Raw genomic sequence first — 25275 nt, forward strand, 5'->3', positions numbered from 1 at the left:
CATGTAACACCCTCTAGCACCGCACACTAACACGGTTAACTAGTCCTCATGTCCACTGTAATTTCTTTACACTAATCAATAAATGAACAAAACATCAGCTTTTTACTCTTTTAGTAATAAATATGTCTCGAATTAGTTTAAGTCACGTCTCAGTATCAGTGTCCGCTACTACTGATATATCACAGAGATTCTTTTTCCTCCATCATTTCTTCTTATACGTCTCTCCTATTCTGTAGCGCGGTATTAACTGTTCTTTGTGTTATCTTTGACAACAGCCTGCCTTCTTTACTGTCTGATCCTCAGTGGGACAACACCATGGCTTTGGAAATGTGGTTTGAGGACATTCTGAACGTACTGTGAAAATAAAGCTGAATATGAAAGAATGAAGAAAAGAAAAAAGGTCAAGGAAAATCGAAATAAGGCAACATATTTAAATTTGATATTTAATTGTGAATATTTTTTTTGTAACTAATTCATCAGTATTAAAAATATAGCCTCCCTCTTGCCTGCATATTCGTAAACTGATCTTACACACGTCTCTAAAAACAGAATGTTTGCTAATTAAGCGTCAGCCAGCGTGCTGAACGAGCAGTCGAAAGGAGCTCATTCCTCATTTACAGGTCTGGAGCCTGCTCTATAATTACGTCTACATAATCTCTTGAGATCACTAGGAATTCTGGACGAATTATTAAATGATGAGGCTAAAGAGTTTAATTTTCCGTTTTATACATGCAGCCTTCAGCTTAACCTTGGAAAACTATTAAGTGTTACCTTTAAAGAGGCTACTTGGTGAAACCGAGGCAAATAAAGTATCTGGATCAATCAAAAATATGTAAAATTGCACAAAATAACAGTATATAAATGTCAAATACTATATCTAGAGGGTTAAAATATGAACTATTTCATTTTAATGAATGTCTTCAGGGAGCCTGTGTCCTCTTTGCCTTTCAAGACAGTCCAGGTTTCAGCTTCAACCTTACATGCAAGTGTTTTTCTTGACTGAATTAATTATGAATTATTACATAATACTAATCTTTTTTATCATGTAATTGTAATAGTCATTTAACGCATCGGAAGCAGCGCTATGACCGATTAATATTCCCAGGTTGCTTCAGCAAATCAAAGTCAGCACAGCATTGAACAATGCATGAAAGAAAGAATGAAAGAAAACAGTTATATTACTGATATACATGAATTTTTCATTCAAATGCTATCTTGTCATTTGTATCATTTCATTCTGTGATGCTTACAATACTTGAGACAAACAAGAGGAAATGGACACTCATTTTTGCTAAATAGATCACTGACTGTTACAGAAAATTGCCCTCTCGCCTGCAACATATAAGCGAAATCCAACAACCTGGAGATACATTTTAGAGACAGGAAATAAAATGCTTTTTAGTTATTATTATTTTTTTTATTTTTTTTTTAAAAAGAAAAGTGAAGCCGTACCAAGCAGAAAAAAAGGTCAGGCAAATACTTACAGGGAAATTTCCCTCTCTAAAGCCATGTATTTACTTTTAAGCTGAAATGGTGCAAATGCAAGAAAAAAAGCATAAGATCATAGCATTCTTTATCCCAGGCAATTACAGATAAGCAGGGCAAGTGGAAAAAAAAAATAAAAATAGAGAGAGAGATGTAGGGTTAGAATGCTGTAGCAATGTCCAATCAAATCAGCTTCTTTTATTCTTTTTATAAACCAAGTGGGAATGTGGCAAGTGGCATTGTAACCAACATAGATTTAGTATTTTGCACGTTTACTGCACCAATTCATTTAGCTTTGTTGTTAACAGTGTAGCCTAAAAATAAGAATTGTAGCTGGAAATTTAATTTGTGTCCTACATAAGGCTGTTATTTCCCAGCTCATTCCAGCTAAAGTGGAAGTGCTATTAGGGGTCTTTCCTACCAGCTGTCATCAGAATGTGCAATTCCTCATCCCAATGAATAACGGAACAGATTTCATTCATAAGCGAATTGCATCCCGTACTCACCAAATCTCACCACTTGGCTGTCGTGAATGTCTCTCTGAGGTTGTTTTCTGCACCTTGTTACTGTATGTCTGATGTCCAACTCCTGTTTATATGATGTGGGTTACTCTGTCTATTTACACTGATGAGCCAAAACATTATGACCACCTGCCTAATATGCTGTTGGTCTTCTGTGTGCTGCCAAAACAGCTCCGACCCGCTGAGGCCTGGACTCTACAAGGCCTCCGAAGGAGCAATGTGGTATCTGGCACCAAGATGTTAACAGCACGTCCCGCAGATTGTGATGTGGAGCTGCTGCGGTTTAGACTTCCTGATCCGGCACATCCCAAAGATTCTCAGTCAAATTAAGATTGAGGGAATTTGCAGGCCAGGGCAACACCTCAAACTCTTCGTCATGGTCCTCAAACCATTCTTGAGCAACGTGTGCAGCGTAGCAGGGCGCATTATCCTGCTGAAACAAGCCACTGACATTGAGGAATACTATTCGTTAAGGGGTGTTCCTGGTTCGTAATGATGTTTAGGTACGTAGCACGTTTCAAATTGACGTCCACGTGAATTCCCAGACCTAGGGTTTCCCAGCATCACACTCTCTCCAACAGTCTGTCTTCTTTCCATAGTGCATCCTGGTGTCATCATAGGTACTCAATACTGCTGACCGGGAGCACCTCACAAGCCTTGCCATTTTGGAAATGCTCCGATCTGGTCATCCGGCCATAACGATTTGGTCCTTGTCAAAGTCTTCATTACTGTCCATTTCTCATGCATCCAACACTTTGACTGAGAACTCACTGTTTGCATACCATTTAATATATCCCAGACCTTCATAGGCACCATGAGACAATCAATGCTATTTGCTTCATCTGTGAGTTTGGCTCATTTGTGCATTATTTCTACACAATGTCTTTCCATTGTACCTTCTGCTGCTGTAGCACCCAAATTTCCCCTTAGGGATCAATCAAATACATCTGCCTAGCTATATCTATTTATATAATCGAAGTGCAGTTTGAAGTGTTCTTTGCTGCACAAATAAAACAGCCTAAAAATACAGATGTCTTGAAACCATTTTTTTTGCATTAACCATGAATACTATGACTAGTCAACTTTTTTTTTTTAATGAAAGGTTAACTAGTAAAAATGAGCATCCCCTGCCCCAAACTCCATTGGGTTCTGGCCTAGGAGTCTTCTACTACATGGTCATCTTAGGCATTGAGCCATCACAAACACTCACAGCAACAGGATCGTACAGGGGGAAAAAAAAGTATATATGTTAAAGAAAACTTTAAAATATTAGCATGCATTACTCAAATCTCTGTTTCTGCATCCTCCGCTTACATTTGAGCTCTTTCCTCAACCCACCACTTACAAATTAACCACCAGACATGTTTGCCAAAGTAAGCAAAAGTTTAATTAAACTTTTGCATTTAAATGAGGTTTCTGTCCAGGTTAGTGTATTTGTGAGATGCAAAGAGAGGCACAGTGGGTAGGCACTCAAAATGACACAGCATAATTAAAGCAAACATCATGTGTAATTAATTTGTTAGACGGATGCTTGGGAAAAACTGAATATGAAGGGAAAAAACAAAACAATTGATTCTTGGGCAAAAATCTAAATCTAAATGCTTTTGAGAATGCTTCGGTTTAGAAATTAAGCATACGTTGATAATAACTGGTTAAGATTACACCTTATATTTGGTCAATTTTGTTTATTTTGGAGTATTACAATGGACTGCTTTACAGGTACTAACTGATTGTCAGGAATGATGTCCAAATTCCATTGAACCTAAATGCAGAGGTGGGTAGTAACGTGCTACATTTACTTGAGTAACTTTTTGAAATAAATGTACTTTTAAGAATAGTTTAACTGGCCAGACATATACTCTTAATCAAGTTCATTTTTAATCACAGAAATGTACTTTTACTTCACAACATTCAATGGCATACCTCCGTTAATGTCAGGGTGTGATCACGGGGTGGAGTGGGGGGCGGGGGGGTGTATGTATGGGGGACGTTACGGGGAGGGGGTGTGTATGATCCCACTAAATAAGGCTTGATCCCCCCAAAGGATGTCAAACAATATGTGTGTCTGGGAGGGTCTTAAATTTTTCACATACTACTAAGTTTTAATAGTGAAAAATGGCTCTGAAAAGAAAACGCAGTACAAATTTGCCCACCCCTAAAATGGGTCATGCAATTGTCAATGCATGAGCGCGTGCAGTAGTCTAAACATGGGAATTACCGCGCGATGGCTCGCTTCATCAACCGAAATGCAACGGAGATCGTACAGGAGATACCAGAAGTGTGGGAAAGACACTTTTTCTGGGAAAATAAATGTCCTAATCTAAATAGCTCAGAAAGTCTTGAGTGTGAATGAAGCAAGCTGATTATATACTGTTAATTAAAACCGCATACAACTCTGAGGTCTAATTTACAACCTCGAAAATATCAATTAGACCGTCTCCCGCATGGAAGTTATGTCTTTTACTATAGTGACAGTAATCTACATGTGCGCGCAGATTCTCTCATGATCATCCACTCAGCAGTGAAATGATTAGGAATCACTTAAATATCATTTTGTCATAAATGAGATATACAAAAACCTCACAACTCACGAATGTCCATTTTATCAGTGTATTGTTTACGTTAGTAATAAATTGAAACTTAATGCATTGACCTTTTCACATATAAATAACAGAGACCTTATTTGCACTCAGATGTCATGAGTAAGAGTAAGGGAACAGACATAAGGCGGTTTTTTACTGGCAAGAAAAGACAAGTTAGTTAAAGAGTACTTTAGAAAGTACATGCTGCTTTTTAAGGCATTCATGGCACTATTCATCACATAAAGCTGAACAGTATGAATTATAGCATTTAAAGTATTTGTGTGTGTGTGCTGTTTTAAGGATACAGCACAGTGATTCACTGACGCACTCATCTGCATTACACATACTAGTTAATCTCCCCCCACCACCCCCCGAAAGTCAATGTATAATTCACACACTATTCAGAAACGAACCGCTCCAGAGTTCGTTTGCAATCCCGATTGTTTGGGGGCGGATCCAAGCGCAATTGCCATGTTCATATACTGTATGTCTAAACGAAACAAGGGAGAAAACACACCAGGTAACTAGTAAATGGTCTTATACAGCGGTTTTTTTCCAAAGTGCTTTACACTGGTTCTCATTCACCCATACACCAATGCACCCATACACCAATTGCATGGCAGCAGAGCTGCCATGCAAAGCGCTAACTTGCCATCAGGAGCAACTCGGGGTTCAGTGTCTTGCCCACATACTTCGGTATGTGGAGTCACGTGGGCCGGGAATCGAACCACCAACCCTATGATTAGTGGACAACCCACTCTACCACCTGAGCCACAGTCACACTTGAGTAGTCTTCTCATTGGATACTTTATTACTCTTACTCAAGTCATTATTAACATCATTACTTTTACTGTTGCTTGAGTAATTATTCTTAGAACTAGTTTTACTTCTACTTGAGCAAAAAGTTTGACTACTCAACCCACCTCTGCCTTAACGTACAATTATATCAAACCACTCAAGCTTCAAACTATTTCATGTTGTCCTGTGTGAATTCCCATAAATATCTGCATCCAGGTCGAACTGAGTCTGTCAAGGCATTGCGTAAAGCTGTGTAATTATTTCATTTACTTCACAAGTAAACCTGTGGAGTTTAGCTGTGTAGTGACGCACATATTTAATTAGCAACGTTTTCATATCTACAACCCCGTGACTCCGCTTTATTTATTCACTGGTACGTTCCCTGATAATTTCTTTGTAATTTATTTAAATGAATGTCTCATGCACAAACAAACAAAAACCGTACACAGCTAGATATTATATTACGAACAGAATAATTGGCACCAATTTCCCCTCTCGATGTGTGGCGCCCAGAGCCGTGAGATCTGCCTTCGCTCGTTTAGTTCTTCCTGTGCTTTTGTTTAGATTTCGAATGTGGCTTATGTTTTGGTTTTAGTCCCTAACTTATTATTGGTTAATTATCCTGTGTTCAGCTGTTCGGTGTTGCAGTTCGATTAGTTTGTCTATTTCTATCTCTTTTTTTACCCCCCTTTGTCTCACCACAAACATTTGTCGAGTGCATTTGTGCATTGCTAAGCCTTATTTATTCTGGTTTTCCGAGTCTTGCGCGTTTCCGTTCTCGAATATGGATCCCTCTCGTTTGATGCCGCCTTCCTGTTTTTTGACCCAAGCTATGGACACTGATTATGATTATTATTTCGGATTGCTGTAATAAAGACCATGCCGAGTTTACGCACTTGCCTTCGTGAATCAGACGTTACAGTTCAAGTGTCATATCACTTATGCAGCACATGCATGTAGCTGTTTTATAGCTACAGCCGTGCTTGATAAAGAGGACCTAATTAAGCAAATGAGACAAAAATGGTAAATTTGGTCATTTATTTATTGAGGAAAATGATCCAATATTACATAGCTGTGAGTGGCAAAAGTATGTGAACCTTTGCTTTCAGTGTCTGGTGTGACCCCCTTGTGCAGAAATAACTGCAACTAAACGTTTCCGTTGACTGTTGATCAGTCCTGCTCATTCCTCAGTACAGAACAGTTACAACTCTGGGATACTGAGAATTTGAAGGTATAATTGAGAATTCATTGTACCATCAATGATGGTAAGTCCTTCTGACCCAGGTGCAGCTAAACAGGACCAATCCATGTTACTACCACCACCACCATGTTTCACAGATGGGATAAGGATCTTATACTGGAATGTGTAAGACTTCTCATTTAACCCAAAAAGTCTCATCCATCCTCAAAACATTTTCCCAACAGTCTTCTGGCTTGTCCACATGATCTTTAGCAAACTGCAAAGTCCTTTGTGACCTCGTGGACTATTAAGCGTCTTGCTCTTAGAGTGATCTTTATCGGTCGACCACTCCTGGAGAGGGTAACAATGGTCATGGATTTCCTTCATTTGTACACAGTCTCCCTGACTGTGGATTAGTGAAGTACAAACTCTTTAGAGATGGTTTAGTAACCTTTTCCAGCCTGATGAGCATCAACAACTTTTCTGAGGTGAGGTCCTCAGTAATCTACTTTGTTCGTACCATGATGCACTTCCACAAACGAGTGCTGTGAAGATCAGACTCTGATAGATCCTTGTTCTTTAAATCCTTAAAACAAGGCGCTCACTCACACCTGCTAGTCATCCCCTTGATTCAAACCCCTGACTTTTTTCTCTCATTTGTTTAATTGATTTCTCTTTGTCTACCTTTAGGACTTCTTATGATGTTTTAGGTCATATTTATGCAGATATACAGACATTTCTTAAAGAGTTCCCAAACTTTAATGCACCACTGTAGGTCATACAGTATGTACCTCTCTGATGCCAAATGCTTCCAGAGCTAAAACAGTGGATTGCACTGGATTGTCTTTCTAGCATTGTCTTTCTCTGCATTGTATGCACTGCACATCTCACTTAACAGGATCTGACAGCATCTTTACAGAAAGTGTCTGCTCAGGGCCGCATTCACACTCACTTCGACAGATCGGCCTGTGGTCACTCCAGGCGGCCAGGGTCTCCGTCACTCTCTGGCAAGTGATGCTCTTTGATCCCTGCAGCACATAGCTGTCATCACAAGAGAACTGGATGCTGGCTCCAACACTAGAATAGGTTTGGAGAGAAACAAGGTTTTTTTTATTTTATTTTTTTTTAAAAGAAAAAAGCATACAAACAAACAAAAAAAAGATAACTGTCAGAACGTCACCGGCTAAACAATCCACTGTAAGTTTCTCTCTTATTCGTCATTTAAATAGGTACATGCAAATCAATTCACAGTCACAAGTCCTTACATCAGCACCTGGACCTTGACTTTTCAGTCAATAAACCTACCTCACTCAATAATATCTCAATAGTACGGCCAGTTTCATTAGAGCAGCATTAAAATAAAATCCCAAAGTTGAGTTGGCTATCAAGAAATGCTTTTTAAATAAATTTTACATAAATGCAATATGTATCAAAAATTGATATCATATTTTACTTGATCCAACATATTTGAAATTGGAATACATATTTTTTTGCCTCTCTGAAAAAATATCTGAACGCCTTATTCGATTTCACTCTTGCTCATTGACAGAAGTGGTCAAAATAATCTCAATACCTTCTCACTTATACGTGCATACGCACAAATGTTACCGAAAAATGTTTGTCGGTCAGTAAAGAAAGGAACATATTACGTAACCACTTTTCATACAAAAGAACAAAACCCCATAATGAGGTCTGTTGGGTTTTAACTGCAAAAACAGATGCAGAAGTCCTCCGAAAAAATTGGGCAGGTTTTCCCCCAAGATGCCCAGTGAAACTTACCAGCTAATTTCCTCATAAAACTGTACAAATTGTACCGGAGACTTCTGATGCAGGTTTAAAAAGTAAAGGGATTTCGCAACAAATACTGACTTTGTTAGTCTTGGTTTATTACTGTTTACAACTTTTTATAGTATAGTTTTTATCTGGAAGTGTTTCATTGCATCATTTTTCAAGGCATTTTTGCTTTACAGCATTTATTTGCATGTGTCTAAGACTTCTGCACCCGTAACCAACGTGCCAACCCGAAAACTAATGGGATGAAAACGGTTCCAGGTTGAAGACTCTTGGGCCCTGCTGTGACTTGAGTAGAATTGATACTACCCGAGCTCCACAAAGGGATCATCTCCCAGCGGAGCTTGAGACCTATTGAGCAGCTCTGACTTTTATGTCCTTAGCAGTGACGATGGAGGATCAAACTACATAATGTCAAACAGCAGGGCTGCCTCTAATTACAACCGTGCCATGAAACTCCCATTACACAGGACAAGTGCAGCAGATAAGAGGAGCAGAGGGAGCACCCACTGGAAGCTGGAGCCAATTCGTTTCCCGTTCTCTGGAATCCCTGGATCCGGACAAATGTCTGCCGTCAATCCTCCCTGGCTCACTGCATGAAAGAAAGAGAAAGGAAATGTTACATATATAGAAGGGGGGAAAAAATCAGTTCATGCAGTTTAACAAGGCAATAAAATGTTGTATGAATTTTAAACATAAGCCAGCATTCTGAAAATAAACCCTTACAGTCAGAGTACTGAAAAAATGTTGATAGAGCAGCTTAATTTGCTTAGCGGGGCCAGGAAATATAGTGTATTAGTGATCCACGGTTTAAAAAAAAAAAAAGAAAAAAGCACACTAAATCATTTCTTCATGTTATAACAAGATCAGGGCCATTAGTTTTAATCAAAGATAAATTTCACTCTATTGGCTATAAAATCAACCCCTAAAAGAACGAAGCAGAGCGGGCCCAACTGCACTTGCTCCTGATTTCCGTTCGGTTTGCTCTTAAATGAAATGTTTCATTTGGGAAATGCTAAAATATAACACCACCTGTTCGAGTGGGAGAATGGGGACTTTTGCATGGAGCTGGGAGCAGAAGATTAAGAGGAAAGAAACAACATGAGTTCGAAGTAGTTTATGAGGCTTGCAGAGGGAACTCCAAAAAAAAACAAAACAAAAAAAAAAACCCCACCACCACCATAAAACAACAAATAGGCTGGAGGAAGGTGTCTCAGCGTGCTTTGGTGGCTATTTCCATAAAAGAGAGAAAGAGAGAGAGAGGGAGCTAAAGTGAATGAGTGAGGGAGTGAAACAGAGAGAGTAGAAGTAAAAAAAAAAAAAAAACTGAAAAGAAAGAAAAGGTCATAGCACACGCCCGTCACAATCTCCAGCTCTCCAGAGCCTCCGCATGTTTGTGTTCGCACCTCAGACACTACATCACTCTCTGGCATTGTCCAGGTACATTTGCCGACCAAAATCACATTAGGTCATCTCTCAGATTCTGCTTCAGGCATAGAGCACAGAAACAGCCCCCCCCAGCTCTCTCTCTCGCTTCTTCTTCTATAGTGTTTGGAATTAAATACCATATTATAAAACATTCTTAAAGCACCACCCCTTAAATCTAAAACATTTTATATGATGATTTCAATTAAATTTAATTTCATGCAAGAGCAATCATACTTTTTTTTAGGGTGCTATAACAAGAGATGCTTCATCATTCTCTGCTCTTTAAACTTAGAGCGTAGAAAAGGCCTGGCCTAGAGTCATCAGTATATACTAAATGCTCCATTTTTGAAGTAAATTGGTTCATAGCCCAGGGATACAATATAAAGAGACACTATAACTAAGAGGATATATCTTTAATATATGTTACACAGTTAATTAGCAGAATTGTATTACCTGCTCAGTGCCAGGGCTCGTGTTATCATCAGTTGACTAACCCTCAGCTTTCAAGTATGAGCTTATTCATTTTTCACACCCAAGTCACATGCACAGTCCTATTCATCTGCCCAAGTCAAAGTCTGAGTCAACAGCATTGATCAAGTTCCTGGGGTTATAGCAGTGTCCTAGTCAGAGTCTCTAGGGAATGTCAAATCTCAAATCACCAATCAGTGAATCTGGATCAAGTTCATAACTGAATATAAGCACATTATAGGCAATGGAAATTGTATTTATGAGCATGTATGTACAGACGGTGTCATTGCAGTACACCTCTACAAGTCCACCAAAACCTTTTATCAACTGTCATACCCTTCTGCTTGATGTGGCCTTAACCTCTGATTGTACTTATACGCTTGAAAAGTTGTTCTCTGTAGTCAACAGAGGTATCTCTCTCTCTCTCTCTCTCTCTCTCTCTCTCTATATATATATATATATATATGACACATAAGAGACCAAGCTCATGTTTGTATGCAGAAGATTTATAATGCGTAGCATATGCACACCCTATGAGACACATTGCATTCTGCTTTACAGTAGTACATTATGTGCTAGGGAGAACTCCACAGACTTGTTTACATGTATTCTACAGACAAAGCAAAGCAGCAAGTTTGTTAAGGTCAGGAGCCTTTTTGGTTGGTTAATTGCTACAGGTCCTCCTAAAAGAAGCCGAGAATCACAATTATTATTGATACAGGTAGGGCCGTCGCTAGTGGGGTGAAAGGTGGTGACAATTATTGGGGCCCCCACTAAATCCAGTAGTTACGCTATATAGGCCCCTACTCTATGAATAATTATAGTATCTTCCATTTTAATGGTTTTCATTAAACTCTCAGGTATACAAGCTGAAGTTGTAATACATATATATTCTTTCAGGAAAGGAAAAAAAAGTATATATATATATATATATATATATATATATATATATATATATATATATATATATATATATATATATAACACATATATACACACTTTTTTTTTTCCTTTCCTGAAAGAAGTATTCCAAATATCTGTTCTCCCCTCCCTAAAAATGGTTTAGTCCGATGGTTGTTAATTATTTCATCTAAGTCAGTGACAAACAGCAGAGGGACCCGATAAAAAGTCCCACGCAGCTAGTGAACGTCACCAATCAGAACTGAGGCCGCTCTGAGAACAGTTGAAGTTTGAAGTTAAGTTACAGTACGTAGAAGAACAGGAGACTGAGTGATTGAAAATGTCGGGGGGGGGATAAATCTTGGGTACTGGAAACGTAATGAAGATAAGCACTATTTTGCGCTATTATGTAAATAGAGTTGGTTTGTATAACACGCGGGGGAAAATATGATATGCGTATCACAAGGATTACAGACCTGCCGGCAGCTGAGGTGATATGGTTTTAGATAACAATACTGTCTAGAAAACACGAAGAAAAATGAGTAATTTAAGTGACTTTTTATTATACTCATATCTTATATCGTATATAATATGGGTGGAGGACGGCGGGGGCCCACATCGATATTTTTTCAGAGGGCCCAGAGCTCCCTAGCTACGGCCCTGGATACAGGATAGTTTGATGCATTGTAATCTGGTTATTAAGGATTTGAGATTTTGTCAGATGTTCATTTGGATCAATTTGGCTCGACTAAATTGAAATAAGGCAAACGAGTTATCAAGATGTTGAGGTCTCACTGCTTGACATTTCTGCCTCTGACCGTGTATTAAAATGTGTGCATATTTCCTGTCTTATGAGGAACATGCTTCAGCTGCAGATCTGCTCTGGAGCTTCACTGCTTTGAACTCACTTGGATGAATGCATTAAACCAAACTGACAGATTCCTGAAATTCACAACTACTTTTCGTTCCAATTTAGCTGCGTGGTTCATTATTGAACTCTTTCGGTCTTATCGTCCAAAGTGAAGTCAAAGTGGGTTGAAAGTGTACTTACAGACTGCATTTTTGTGGCTTGTGTCTTTATTCGGAAGCATTTTCACCCCTCTGGACTTCAGCTCGATGGCCTTCTTCACTGTAGAGAGAAGAGGGCAAAGATGAAATGGGCGGGGGATAAATAAATAAATAAATAAATAAATAAATTCATGCTTGGAGCAATCTGCTTTAAGAAGCATGATGGCACACAGTTCTTTCAAACTGATCTGAAGTGCTTTTTGAATGTTCCATGAACACCAGACAGCTCTTGTTTATGTTTTTGAGCTTTGGCTAGCCCATAAATGTCTGTAAAATAAAACATACATTTTAAAATACTTGTTCACTGAGCGGTGTCTTGGGACTGCGGTTACGGTGAAGGTCTTGGGACCTCGATTGTCACGAACAATTGTACAAACAGACTTTGGGCTCGGGTCTCCATTGGTGGACAGGTCATGACTTCAGCGGAATGGATATCATGTTGAGACTGTGGTGAATTTCCTGATTACACAGTTATAGAAGGGAACTATTTAAAATTACACTATCCGGCGTCACCCAGATGAGAATGGGTTCCCTTTCAAGCTTGGTTCCTCTCAAGGATTCTTCCTCGTATCATCTCAGGGAGTTTTTCTTCGCCACCGGTTTGCTCATTAGGGATAAATTTATCGGTTTAAAATTTAGATCTGAAATGTATATATTTCTGTACAGCTGCTTTGTGACAACGTCCATTGTTAAAAGCGCTATACAAATACATTCATTTGAAATGAAAACACTTGGGTTAACTGAGATAAAAAGTCTATAGGTACATAAACAGTTATTTAAAAATTTTAATGTGGGGGTCTTTATTCTTTAGCCTCTTGTATCGGTGGATGAAATCATTTAACAACACTTTAACGACACCCTTAGCTTATATTTATGTCTCTCTTTTATTCACATTCATCAATGCATCATGGTTTCATGGATCCTCGCACCATGATACTTTCAGACTTGATGTTTTGGCTATTCTTTCCGACAAAAATGCCAGAGCCTTGAAATGTGGATTTAAAGTCGGTCATGGATGATGAGAGCGAAGCACGTCACATGAATTTCACCTGAGCGGGTAACATACCCTCGATATCAAGACATAAAAGCAGATTTGGCAGGAAATGTTATGGAACTGCTATTTGTGTTTGTATCAAGCTAATTTGGGCTTCAAGGCCACTGAGGAGTTATAGGCTTGTAATTATATTGGGAGGGAAGCCAATTATGAGCCAAAAAATCGCGAAGTAAATTCATTTTTTTGGTAATTTTCTCACTGTATGACATCACTCCAGCTGTGGGCTATAATCAAATTAAAATGTGGAATAATGAGAAGCCAGTGGGCTAAAGCAGTGTTCTTTTCAAATAAATTATGATGCTACAATCGCATAACACAGTAACCCACGCCTTAGCAATTCTAAAACGACAATCATTGCGCATCACACTACATGATTCTTTACATACATCCATACATATATACATACATCACATACTTTACATACACGCACACGCATAGATACAGTGCGTGTGTATGTACAAAATATCACTTTTACCAAATGTGTATATAAACACACTATTAAACGTGCACCAATTTCTTTCTTTTTTTAAAATTATTTTAAAAATCCTATCACATAAAAAGAAAACATCACAGATGCTTAGAGTCCATGAGCAACTTTATATTCCCAGACCCAAAATCCCAAGCTCTGCTCGCCCAGGACGCACCGCATCACCTGCTCATTATGCAAATTGCCTCCCAGATCATCAGCCATTTCATGAAAATAATATAAAAATGTCTTGGCTTGCATTATTCATACGAAAGATGCAAATTTATCTATTACTTTCACAATTTGTTTCCTGTTTTAATAATCAGATGTTATGCGAGCTTTGGCAGATCAGCTTACTGCTGCTCCGTGTCTCTACACACACCACACTTTATTTAGCCACGTTACAAGTACAGCACACCAGGCGGCGTGCAGTTGCTCACTGCCAAGCGCTCCACATGTACCAGCCTCAGGAGGGCCTCTCCTCACCACACTTACCTTGGTACTGGGCACTAAATCCTTTCCGCCGATGGTTGCTGTCAGATGTGAAGTGCAGCCGCAGCCAGTTCTTGCTGCTGATGACGGGCGATGGCAGATTCATGCCAGTGAGCCTGGAGTGGGGAAAAATAGCAGAATCTAATAAGCAAAATCGGCGATAGAAATCGAATGCTTGAAAAGGCAATTTGTGCTGTAAAATGATACACGCTTGCTGTAAATCGAGACTGGAAAAGGGCAGCGTGTGGGTGTGTTTTCCAAAAAGGCCATTAAGACTATGATAAACAGTAAAGTGGGGCTATATTTTTTTGGAGTGAGGCCAGAGCATGCATTCTTATTTTGGCCTTTTGTCATTTTAGGAGAACTTGACTGATGGCCTTCACTAAAAGCAACAACTATTGAAATGTGTGTGTACACTACCAGAGCAAGTCACTAGAATATGCGGAACGCATAATAATCACTGCTTACTATACTATATTATACTATACTATAAATCAGGGCTTACTGTAATATACAATACTTTTTCTGTAATAACCAGAGCTTACTATACTACACTTTTTCTAGATCTTACTAACACTAACAATCAGGGCTTACTATACTACACTACTACTACAATAATCAGGGATTATTATGCTATACAATTACTATAACGATCAGGACATACTGCACTATATTATACTATTACTATAATAATCAGGGATTATTTTGCTATACTATACTTCAACTCTTATAACCATGGCTTTGGTATATTATACTATTCTTTACTTTAATAATCAGGGGTTACTATAGTACAGTATACTATGCTATACTTGCATAGACTACAATATATAGACGATGTATGTATATGCCACTGATATAACAATCAGGACAAACAAACAAAAATGTGCTTTACTATGCTATTACTATAACAATTAGGGTTTACTGTACTATATTACTCGATTACCATAAGAATCAGGGTTTTTCTATGCTTTACCATAATATTACTATAATCAGGGTTTTATTATACTTTTATTATAACAACCAGGGTTTACTGTACTACATCATATTATTACTATAATAATCAGGGTGCATGGCACTATATGATAGTAATACTATAATAATCAGAGCTCACAATGCTATACTATACTATAACTAGCAGGACTAACACTACTATATTTTACTATATCTAGAACAATCAGGGCTTAGCATACTATACTATAGTATTATCATAACAATCAGGGCTTGCTATAATATTCAACTATTATAATAAAGCTGGATTACTATGCTATACGTTTTCTATATTATACGATTACTATAATGGATTACATTAGGGTAGAAAGTAAAGTACTCTTCGTAGCCAGGGACACTTTTAACTGGGGGGATTTTTGTTTATTTATTTATTTATTTATTTATTTATTTTAAAGAAAAATAATCATTCCACAGACTGCGATACTGGAACATGTGGCTTAATACATATTTGTTTAAACCAACTCACACAAATTAATAAGAAATTATAAGCCAACTTTCACGAAGATTTACAAAAGGTTTGGGTTCAGAGTGGGGGGTAATGTCTTTAGCCAGTTTCATTCATGTAAAATCCAGAAAACATACAGTATCTCACTTGATACATCTTATTCTGATTTAGCATGAAAATGGGGTTGAGGTAAGTCGATAATGCAAGACGGTGTGTTCACAGGGTCACTTTCTAGACTGACTTTTATAGCTCAGTGTATTGCTGATATGTTTGAATAATTTACTGATATTAATTCGTTTATACACTCTAGGCTAATTTCAGTAGTCAAAAGGGACATCAGGTGTCATGTAGCACTGTGAACACCACCACTGAGTAATGTGACTGAAACTGCTTACAAAATATCATTTTCAAATAAATTATCATTTTAAAATGTTTTCCTCACAAGGGAAAATCCGTACAGCTTGTTTTCTTAAACCCAGGGGACTATGTGGTTGCAACACCTCTTTGATCTTTTCCAGATGCATCATCTTCCAGCAGAAGCGGGTTTTTTTTTTCTTTTCGTTTTCTTTCTTTTCTTCACATACCAGGGTGCCTATTAAAAGTTCTCCTCTGATGGAGCTTAAGGTGTGTAAACTTTGTGCTATGTGATGTGAGCTCTCTCCATGCCTTTGTCTGCAGGTCATGGTGAGGGCTCTGCACGCTGAGTGAAGCAATGACAGCAAGAGTATGAGCCTCGACTATGGGGCGTCCTTTGTAGAGATGGAAAACTGGCTTGGCTGATGCTTAACTTGTCACTCCTTAAACAAAATATATGTTGTGGCAGTTAGATTCAGGTCTTCAGGTGCCAATCTAATTGTGAAACCCTTTTTTTTTTTTTTTGCATGCTTCAAATGCTAAATCTTTCGTACACTAGTAGGAAACCAAAAAAAAAAAAAAAAAAATGCTGCAAGCCAGTGGTGATCTAAAGCATAAACAAATTTTATGACAAACTGTTCAGAAGTTAGAAGCGAAAATGTGCTTTTTTCATGTCTCGTAACCACTAGGAGCTATGGCTATGACAACTAATAAGTTTGATCTGTATACGCTAAAGCGTTACGGAGACATATTGTCACGTCCATTTTGCCGTGCTCTTTGTTGAATTCGTTGAAACGCCATTCAAAAACGGTATGGTTTAATAAAAATTCTGTGAATAACTGTCATAAGTGTATCTAGATGATGCAGGCCGATTTTCGTGCAACTCGGTCTAGGACAAGCTCAAAAAAGTAGGTTTCTCAGAAAATTCAAAATGGCAGAAAAATTTTCATGACAGAAAATGACATCATATGGTGCAATCGAATCCTTGATCCGAGGAATCCGAGGGGGAAATTATTTTGTTTCTGGGACTCACGGTTCAAAAGTTATTAACGTAAACGTGAGTGCAATTTTGGACAGTTGGTGGCGCTAGAGGGATTGAGTTAGAGACTCCAAATATGCTGTCTTAAACACATCAGACTGTCCTCTATCTGTGTGCCAAATGCATAACTTTCCCGCAAGCGGTTCCATGGGCTGCCATAGACTCAAGAGCAGAAGGAGAAGAAGAAGAAGAAGAAGAAAGAAGAAGGAGAAGAAGAAGGAAGAAGGAAGAAGAAGAAGGAAGAAGAGAGAAGAAGAAAGGAGAAGAAGAAGAAAGAAGAGAAAGAAGAAGAAGAAGGAAGGAGAAGAAAGAAGAGAAGGAAGAATGAGAAGGAAGAAGAAAGAGAAGGAGATGAAGGAAGAAGAAGGAGAAGAAGAAAGAAAACAATAAAGGCCTTTGCCCCTTTGGGGCTCGACCCCTAAAAAAGTAGCAACTATTCTAAGGACCGACCTCAATAACACAATCATTACAATCTGGATAAAGCATTACATGATATACTGCACACATGGCACAGAAACACTGCAATAACACTGGAGTTGACCGAGGTAGAGTGATCAGACTAATTCATGTTCAGAAGCATGTTCATGAACCATTGGAACATGCCGAGGTCATATAACTGACCACCATAAAATCCTTTTCCAGGACAAGCCTTTACTTTGTGCATTGTGCCAGTGATTAAGCTACGTTTTCTAGAAGAAAAAATCTGTTTTGTCCAATGAGACCGAGACCATATGTAACAAAATCGATGCAAAGACAAGTCCAAGTCAATACAGAAAACGTCCGGAGACTGGACTCTGATCCAGGACTGGAGACATGTAACATGGTGTCAGAGCAGACAGGGTTAAGACCCTTGCTGAAGGGCCAGCCAGTGGCAGCTTGGTGCAGCTGGGGCTTGAACCCCTGACCTTCTGTTCAGCAACCATATCCACTGAGCCACCACTGCCCATGTCTGACTACTACACTTGCATATTACTACGATATCCACAGGTGTCTCCGAATTCTGTACATATTCCGAGAGGCTTTTTGCTCAGCTGAAATTCTATGGAAAATTAACAGGGACAGTTTTTATCCGGCATCTTATAAGGAATTTATTTCAGTGTTGCGGTCTGGTCAGATTATTCATTTACCGTTTACTGTTGTACCTGTTCCTGCTCCCTCTGAAGGAGATCATCTACTGGTAAGACTGAAGGGGGGAGACAGGGTGGGGAGAGAGAGCGAGAGAGAGAGAGAGAGAGAATGGTAGAGAGAGAGAGAGAGAGAGCGCTGAACTGAAGTCTGCCATTAAACTGCTGTGACTTGCAATTAACATAGGGTGCTGTTCGAGGCCCCTCTATTTCTTTTCAGGAAAGTGAAGCTCAGTGGAGCGTAAAGGGGCAGTCGGTGCTGAACAAGCAGTGAATGAAAGAGAGCAAGAAGAGTTTGCTTCTAAGAAAGTAACACTGGAGGACAGTGTGAGAAGAGGTAGGGGAAAAAATGGTTTTATAAACCACATTTAAATAAAAATAATAAAAATCTGTGTGTGTCCATAATCAGAGATAAAATAATAAGAATAATAAAAAATTATTATTATTATTATTATTATTATTATTATTATAGCTCTCTGTGTTCTTGAAGATTTAAGAAAGATCTTGCAGCAATCCTTTTTAACCACATTACTCTTCTGTATGCTCGATTTCCTACCGCAATCCACGTTTAGTTACACATCTGAATGATACCACATTACCTTATTCATCTTTTATTTACAGGCAATCAGACGCTTTCGGAAAAACAAGTGGTACACTTAGTACACATCTGGTACACAACATGCTTTGCCAAATTATACAGTCTTGATCCAAATAGTGGCGTTAGTTGAAACAGTACGATTGTTTAGGTACTTCAGCACAGTTATTTCTCAGCACCTTTTCATTTCTTACAACAAATGTTCGGATAAAACCCGGTAGCACCAGATGCATCTCTGATGCACATAGTAAATTTGAGGAAAGCCTTAAGTAAGAAATCTACTAAATAACTAAAAAGCAGTAAAGTCTTCAAAGAGAGGAAAATCTGTATATTATTTAAAAGGTTGCTGCAATATTCATCCAGCTCATGTGTACTTAACGGAATGACGTGATAAGTGCGGTGTCTACAGATCGGATTATGATTGACATGGGGTGTTTTGAGCATAATCACAGTGTATGAGTCTGCATCTTTCCGATAATCCATCTAAATGTTATAGAGTAGAAATGTTATTATTCATTCTTCAGTAAATGCTTCGTCGTTGTCGGGGTAATGGCGGCGCCGGAGCCGATTAAAGGAGCACTGGGCATGAGGCAGTAAATGCAACCTGGATGGGAAGGAAAACATTCGATCGCAGAGCAATATTACCCCGCATCTGCGCACTTATTCACACCTGGGGAATCCAATCCATCTACTGGCAGGCTTTTTGGGAGGTGGGAAGAAACCAGAGCCGACCGGAAGAAATGTGCAAATTGAGAGAACATGCATAAAAAAAAAGAAAAGAAAAAAAAAAGGAATGTGGTCTAAACCAGAAGTGTTTTTTTGTTTTGTTTTTTAAAGAAACTCTACTGCTTGTTTGCCGCATCAGATGATCACAAGTTGCCACACCCATCCATGCCTGGGAGCCAAAATTGGCCGTGCTCTCTAGGTGAGAGGCATCGCATACTGTCTCCCCTGTCAATCGCAGTGGTAATAGACAATCGTGGGTGTCTGTGAGCTCCCCGGTTGGTACTGCAGCTGTTGTGTGATAGGGGAGGGATGGCTGCTGGACGGGAACTGATGAGTGACCAAATCGGGGAGAAAATAGGAGAAAATAAAAAAAGCCTACTTCTATGCCCCGGAAACATATCACAGCTGGACCAGGAATCGCTATTTAGTCTCAAATATCACTTTTAAAATTGCCTGCAGAATATTATAATGAATTTAGGTGGCACTATCTCCCAAAATATAAACAAATTAATAGCCATATTTGAGCCGCTGTCACCCTGACCAGGCTGTTACTAAGGATGAATGAATGATCGTTGTACATTCATGTTACTGAATGTGGTCTTTGATTCTTCCACGAAATTCATATCTGACCGCTCCCCTGCAGCGCCTCTCACCTGCACAACTTTTTTCTGTTGTGTCAGGATGCCAGTCCTGATGCACACCTCTAGCCTCAACCAGATGCCCTGTGAACCTTTCTCGCAGGTTTAACGACATGTACATTAAAATCATCTGAGAAGGACTTTGCTTGCACAGTTGATGAAGAACTGTGAGTCATTCTATATAGTATATCAAAAGGGGAGACCGACTACACATTGAATTTAGCAGGTAATGCCAGCTGTTGATCTGCCAGATGCCCATTCTTTTGTGAAAACCAGTCCGTTAAGTCTTTATCTTGGGGACACCTACACTCTGATGGGTGCAACCGTTATCTAGTATTACAACAGCATCAAAGCAATGAAAAGTAAATGAAGATAATGATAATGTTTAGCATATGAAGTGATGATCAGAGTGGAAAAATAAAAACAAGATTCTCTTGTTTTGTTGACCAGCAAATGATTTGAAATGAGGCTTGGGGCATCCGTTGCTTTACATGGTCCAAAGAAAACATCAACATCAAAAAAATTATAAATTTTTTTTTTTTCTTTTAGAATAAATAAGTACCTACATAATTCCTGAATCCTGACGCCTGCGAAACTACAGATTTGAGAGCGAATACTGTCGGTTTTGCATTTTTTAATGTGGAAATGTTTTTTTTTTTTTATAAAATAATAATAATAATTATTATTATAATTCTGCAGTAAAAACAGAAACAGGGAAGAAATGTATGTAAATTTATGGACTGCAATAAAATAAATACTAATGGTAATGAACTGAAACATGGCGGTCAGTAAAGTCTATTTTAAACCCATTTTACACCAGAAACATTACTGTTGGCACAAAAAAAAAAAAAATGAATGGATGTTCCATTATATATAATCATCTTTGGAGTACAAAAGTCTGCAAAGTGAATGCCAATGAATTATAATAATAAGACTATATAATGACGAAAATGTAGAAAAATATCTACATTTTGCAGTGTAATGTGAAATAGATCACTTTACACATTTGTCCACCCACGAGTGAACTGCAGCATAGATTTCTGCTTAAAACGCAAGAGCTACAGAGCTGTGGGTGGGGTTTTTACGTCTGAAAAGCAATAATGGGTCAGTCGTCTATCAACTTTCATCATCATTGCCCTGTATTTTTTAATCAGCTTTTTAAAAAAGTTCCTCTTCCGACCTGTGCCTTAATATATATCTTTTTTTTTTTTTTAATGCAACAAAGTAAGAATTTTCTCCATAGATAGTAGAGGTAAAGTATATTTGAACAGTACAGAGCATGGGGATAACAAATTATCACTAAATTCTTGCATCATACTATTGTATTCCCATTCTATCGAGTGATCAATTTCACTGCAATGTTTATGCCGCAGTCTCGGTTCTTTCTCATCAATACATTTCTCATCAAAGAGGATAAGTGATGAATACCGTGATGCAAAGTTACTCTGGCTCTAGAGCCACAGCATTTTAAAATAGTTAAGACTCAGTTTTTGTTTTTTTTCTGAAACTCTAATCAATTACACTCTTTAGGAAGGAGTTCAAAAGAGGACACAGAACAGTCAGCGGTTCGAAACCATGCCTGTATATAGTGATGTGTTGGAGCTTCTGCAGTTATTCGCAGCAGTGACTCAGTGCCACTGCTGCTATGGATGGTCCCACATGGATTCTCTACAGATTGCACTTCCTAAAAACAGTTTGGGCCCAATTCACACCCTTTCTTCAGTGGATAATCTCAGCTGGACACTGTAGAACTGCTGCTCTAATTATAAAGATCTTGGGGGCTTCTGAACATCGTTTAAACATACCTAATACTGATCGCGTTAATATTATACAATTATTACAAAGTAAGGATTTACTATGCTATTGTGTTCACCTGTTCCGTGTTCAGTCATTGATTAGTTCGGTTATTTATGCTCGTTTGTTTACGTTATCGTTTTGATTATGAATCTGAATTCTTTGACGTTGCCTTCCTGTGCTCTGAACTCTGACTGTATTTGCGCCCTGCCTTCAATAACCGCATGTTACTGTCGCACAGTTATATTTCATATTTCCATGCCGAGTGGTTAGCACGTTCACCTCACACCTCCAGGGTCGGGGGTTCGATTCCCACCGTGGCCCTGTGTGTGCGGAGTTTGCATGTTCTTCCCGTGTTGCGGGGGGTTTTTCTCCGGGTACTCCGGTTTCCTCCCCCAGTCCAAAGACATGCATGGTAGGCTGACTGGCAAGTCCAAAGTGTCCATGGTGTATGAATGGGTGTGTGAGTGTGTATGTGATTGTGTCCTGCGATGGACTGGCACCCTGTCCAGGGTGTACCCCGCCTTGTGCCCGATGCTCCCTGAGATAGGCTGCAGGTTTCCCCGTGACCCTGAAAATGATTAAGCGGTATCGATGGATGGATACTTTAAATGCAGCGTACAACCTCAGTAGAAAAGGTACTAACGGTACCATTCCCTTGGGTATTACCCTCAAGAATACACCATTTTTACCTAGAAAACTGCAGGTTCAATAATGTCCCATAAATTATGTTATGTTAACGGTACATATTAAAAGATGTACAGTTCAGTACCCTTTTTTTCCTGAGACTGCAGGTATTATGTAACACTAAGCTGAATTGAGTACGCCTTTCGAAAGCATTTCAGAACTGAATCTTTATTTAAGCTCTTACCAGACAGACATAAAATCAAGCTTTGTTTTGGACAGAATGAAGCCATGGCAAGGCTAACATATCTGTTCGCCCATGAAATGTCATTTAGCAAAACATCACTTTAGGGTGAGTTCTCTCAAAACATTTTAATTAGGCTGAAAGCAAATAAAAGCTGGCATCTGACACGGCAGGAGTAATGCTGTCATGAAGTCCTATATTGACTTATTTCCATTTAATGAGCAACTGTAGCTTTGCAGCAGTGTTTGATGGTGTCAAAGGGGTTTTTTTTTTTTTCTTCTGAGGGCAGTGCCACATTCCAGATGGGCCATTCACGGTGACAACATGAGAGGCAGCAGGACACAAGATTGATTTTGCTCAAATCTGATTTTCATTTGACACCAGTGCTCACTGGAGCTTGGAATTTTTTTTTTTTTTGCTTAAGCCACATTGCAAACACTGCCTTTGAGCAGATCTAATTTGAGCCACATTCAACCATTTCAATGACACTCTCTCAAAGGCTATTAACCGACACTGTAGAATTCTCAATCTTGACATTTCCACCTGCCCCTATGTCCTATAGCTAAAACTTTAAGCAAAGCATGCAGAAGCTCCAGATCCTCTTAGAGAACGGTTCACTTTAACAGACCATGTCAGTGCTGAAATTATATCTGTCAAATGGCTGCACGGATTAATTTCCACATATACGCGACTGGAAAAGAAAAAAAAAAAAAGTGATAAAGAATTCATTTCATCTCCAAACTAGTGAAATGATGCTATTTCAGGAAGAATATGTGATGCCGGGTCTGAGGTTGGCAGAGCTAAAAAAAAAAAAATTGAAAAAAAAGAAAAAAAAGAAAAAAGAAAAAAAAAGAAAACAAATTTTCAAAAAAATTAACTGTGACAGCACTTCATTGAGTTTGCCAAGCAAACCAGGCTGCCTCCTCAATGCCTCCCTCCATCACGTGTGAGGACATGTTTATTCACCGAGCGTGAAGTTAATGGAGTTCAGCCATAGTCGCCTCACAGAATTCTCACTGTGGTGGCACTCAAAATTGGTCTGCCATTAGGCAAGAGGAAAGAAAAGAAGCGTGAAGGTTAAAACGGCAGATCGAAGCACGATAGAAAAAGAAACCTGCAAAGAAGAAGGATGTGTATAGCGGTAAATTAAAAAAGACCGAGCATCTGTTCGGCAACAGAAATAACTCGTGAACAGTAGAGAGAATGGAGCAATGCGTTTTCAAAACTATCCGTGGGATCAATTGAGATGGCAGCTCGTTTTCTTTACAGAGTTTAGAAAGGAACAATAGCGCCAAAAGAAACCACCTAGGAGTGCGCTCAAGTGAACCTCTGCTATGAAATGAATAGGATCAGCCCCTGTGTTTTCGTTCGTCACCAATGAGGTGGTGATTTTTTTTTATTGATCGAGCTAGGTTCATTATCTGCAGGTCTCGTGTCCTTCTTAATGCACGGCACGTGCCAAAGATGAGGACAGATAAAGCCGTTCTGCTCCCGGTGGAAGTCACGGTCTGTTTACTCACCATATTGATGGGGCTTCTGTGCCACTGATCTCCAGAAAGTCATATCTGTCCTCCAGCTGGAAGTCTGTGAACACCAATGCAATGGTGTCTCCGGGCTCAGCCAAAATACTCCATGTGCAGTCTGCACTGTTCTCATATTCTGAGGGGAAGTGAGGACTGGATATTGTTCCTGTTGTCCCTCGTAACGTGCCGCCACATGCTCCTTCAGCTGATCGAAACAATTATTAAAAAAAAAACAAAAAAAACTGTCAAACAATTAAGCATGCATTTTATTCAGTTCAAATGGATAAACAGCCATTTCACTACAAAAAAACAACAACATTTTAGCAATATATTGATAATAGATTAACTTATTTAGTATTTCCTATTATAAGATTACAATAAACCAAATATACGATTATTAAACTTATTTCTACACATTTTTTTTTACATCTAGAAAGCATTAGCTCACATTTACGTCTCATGATGATAAATATTACAATGGAATTTGATCATATTCAAGAATTTGACCAACACCACTTTCAAGATATTTGCCAAGATATTTTGCTGTGCATCGAGACTGTAGGGAACATTTTACTCAACAAGTTATTTAATTGAAACAATTCATTTAAATCACTTTGATAAGGGTAAGGTAATTGATGCCTACTGTATGCGTCTGCCTAATGTGTGAATGGCTCGGTGGCGCTTTTATGGCAAAGCTGCTCTCAAGGCATTTTAACACTTGGCCCGAGATCCTGAGTCCGACACTTTTGGACCGATTCTGGGTTTGTGCGGGGGAGGGGCTCGTAATCACAGGATTGCTTTCATACAAAATAAAACGATTTGCTCCCGAATGTGGACTGATTACGTCTCTTTTCTGTGGGAGATTCTGAGAGTGGATATCTTTCTCACACACACACACAGCGGATGCAGTTGAAGCGAGTCCCAGACC

The 25275-nt window shown here is 38.9% G+C and overlaps 1 protein-coding gene across 1 annotated transcript in view; it reads right to left on the reverse strand.

The window, feature by feature from the left end:
• The window catches only part of LOC108262239 (CUB and Sushi multiple domains 1a), a 291201-nt gene that overhangs the window by 152669 nt on the left and 113257 nt on the right, over positions 1–25275 (reverse strand). The window contains exons 4-8 of the mRNA XM_053679448.1: positions 24345–24552; positions 14237–14349; positions 12205–12282; positions 8868–8949; positions 7519–7643 (exon numbers count right to left, since the gene is read on the reverse strand). Coding sequence (XP_053535423.1) covers positions 7519–7643; positions 8868–8949; positions 12205–12282; positions 14237–14349; positions 24345–24552 — 606 coding nt within the window. The remainder of the gene's footprint in view (positions 1–7518; positions 7644–8867; positions 8950–12204; positions 12283–14236; positions 14350–24344; positions 24553–25275) is intronic.

The sequence above is a fragment of the Ictalurus punctatus genome, chromosome 3 (genome assembly GCF_001660625.3).
Source record: "Ictalurus punctatus breed USDA103 chromosome 3, Coco_2.0, whole genome shotgun sequence".
NCBI lineage: Eukaryota > Metazoa > Chordata > Actinopteri > Siluriformes > Ictaluridae > Ictalurus > Ictalurus punctatus.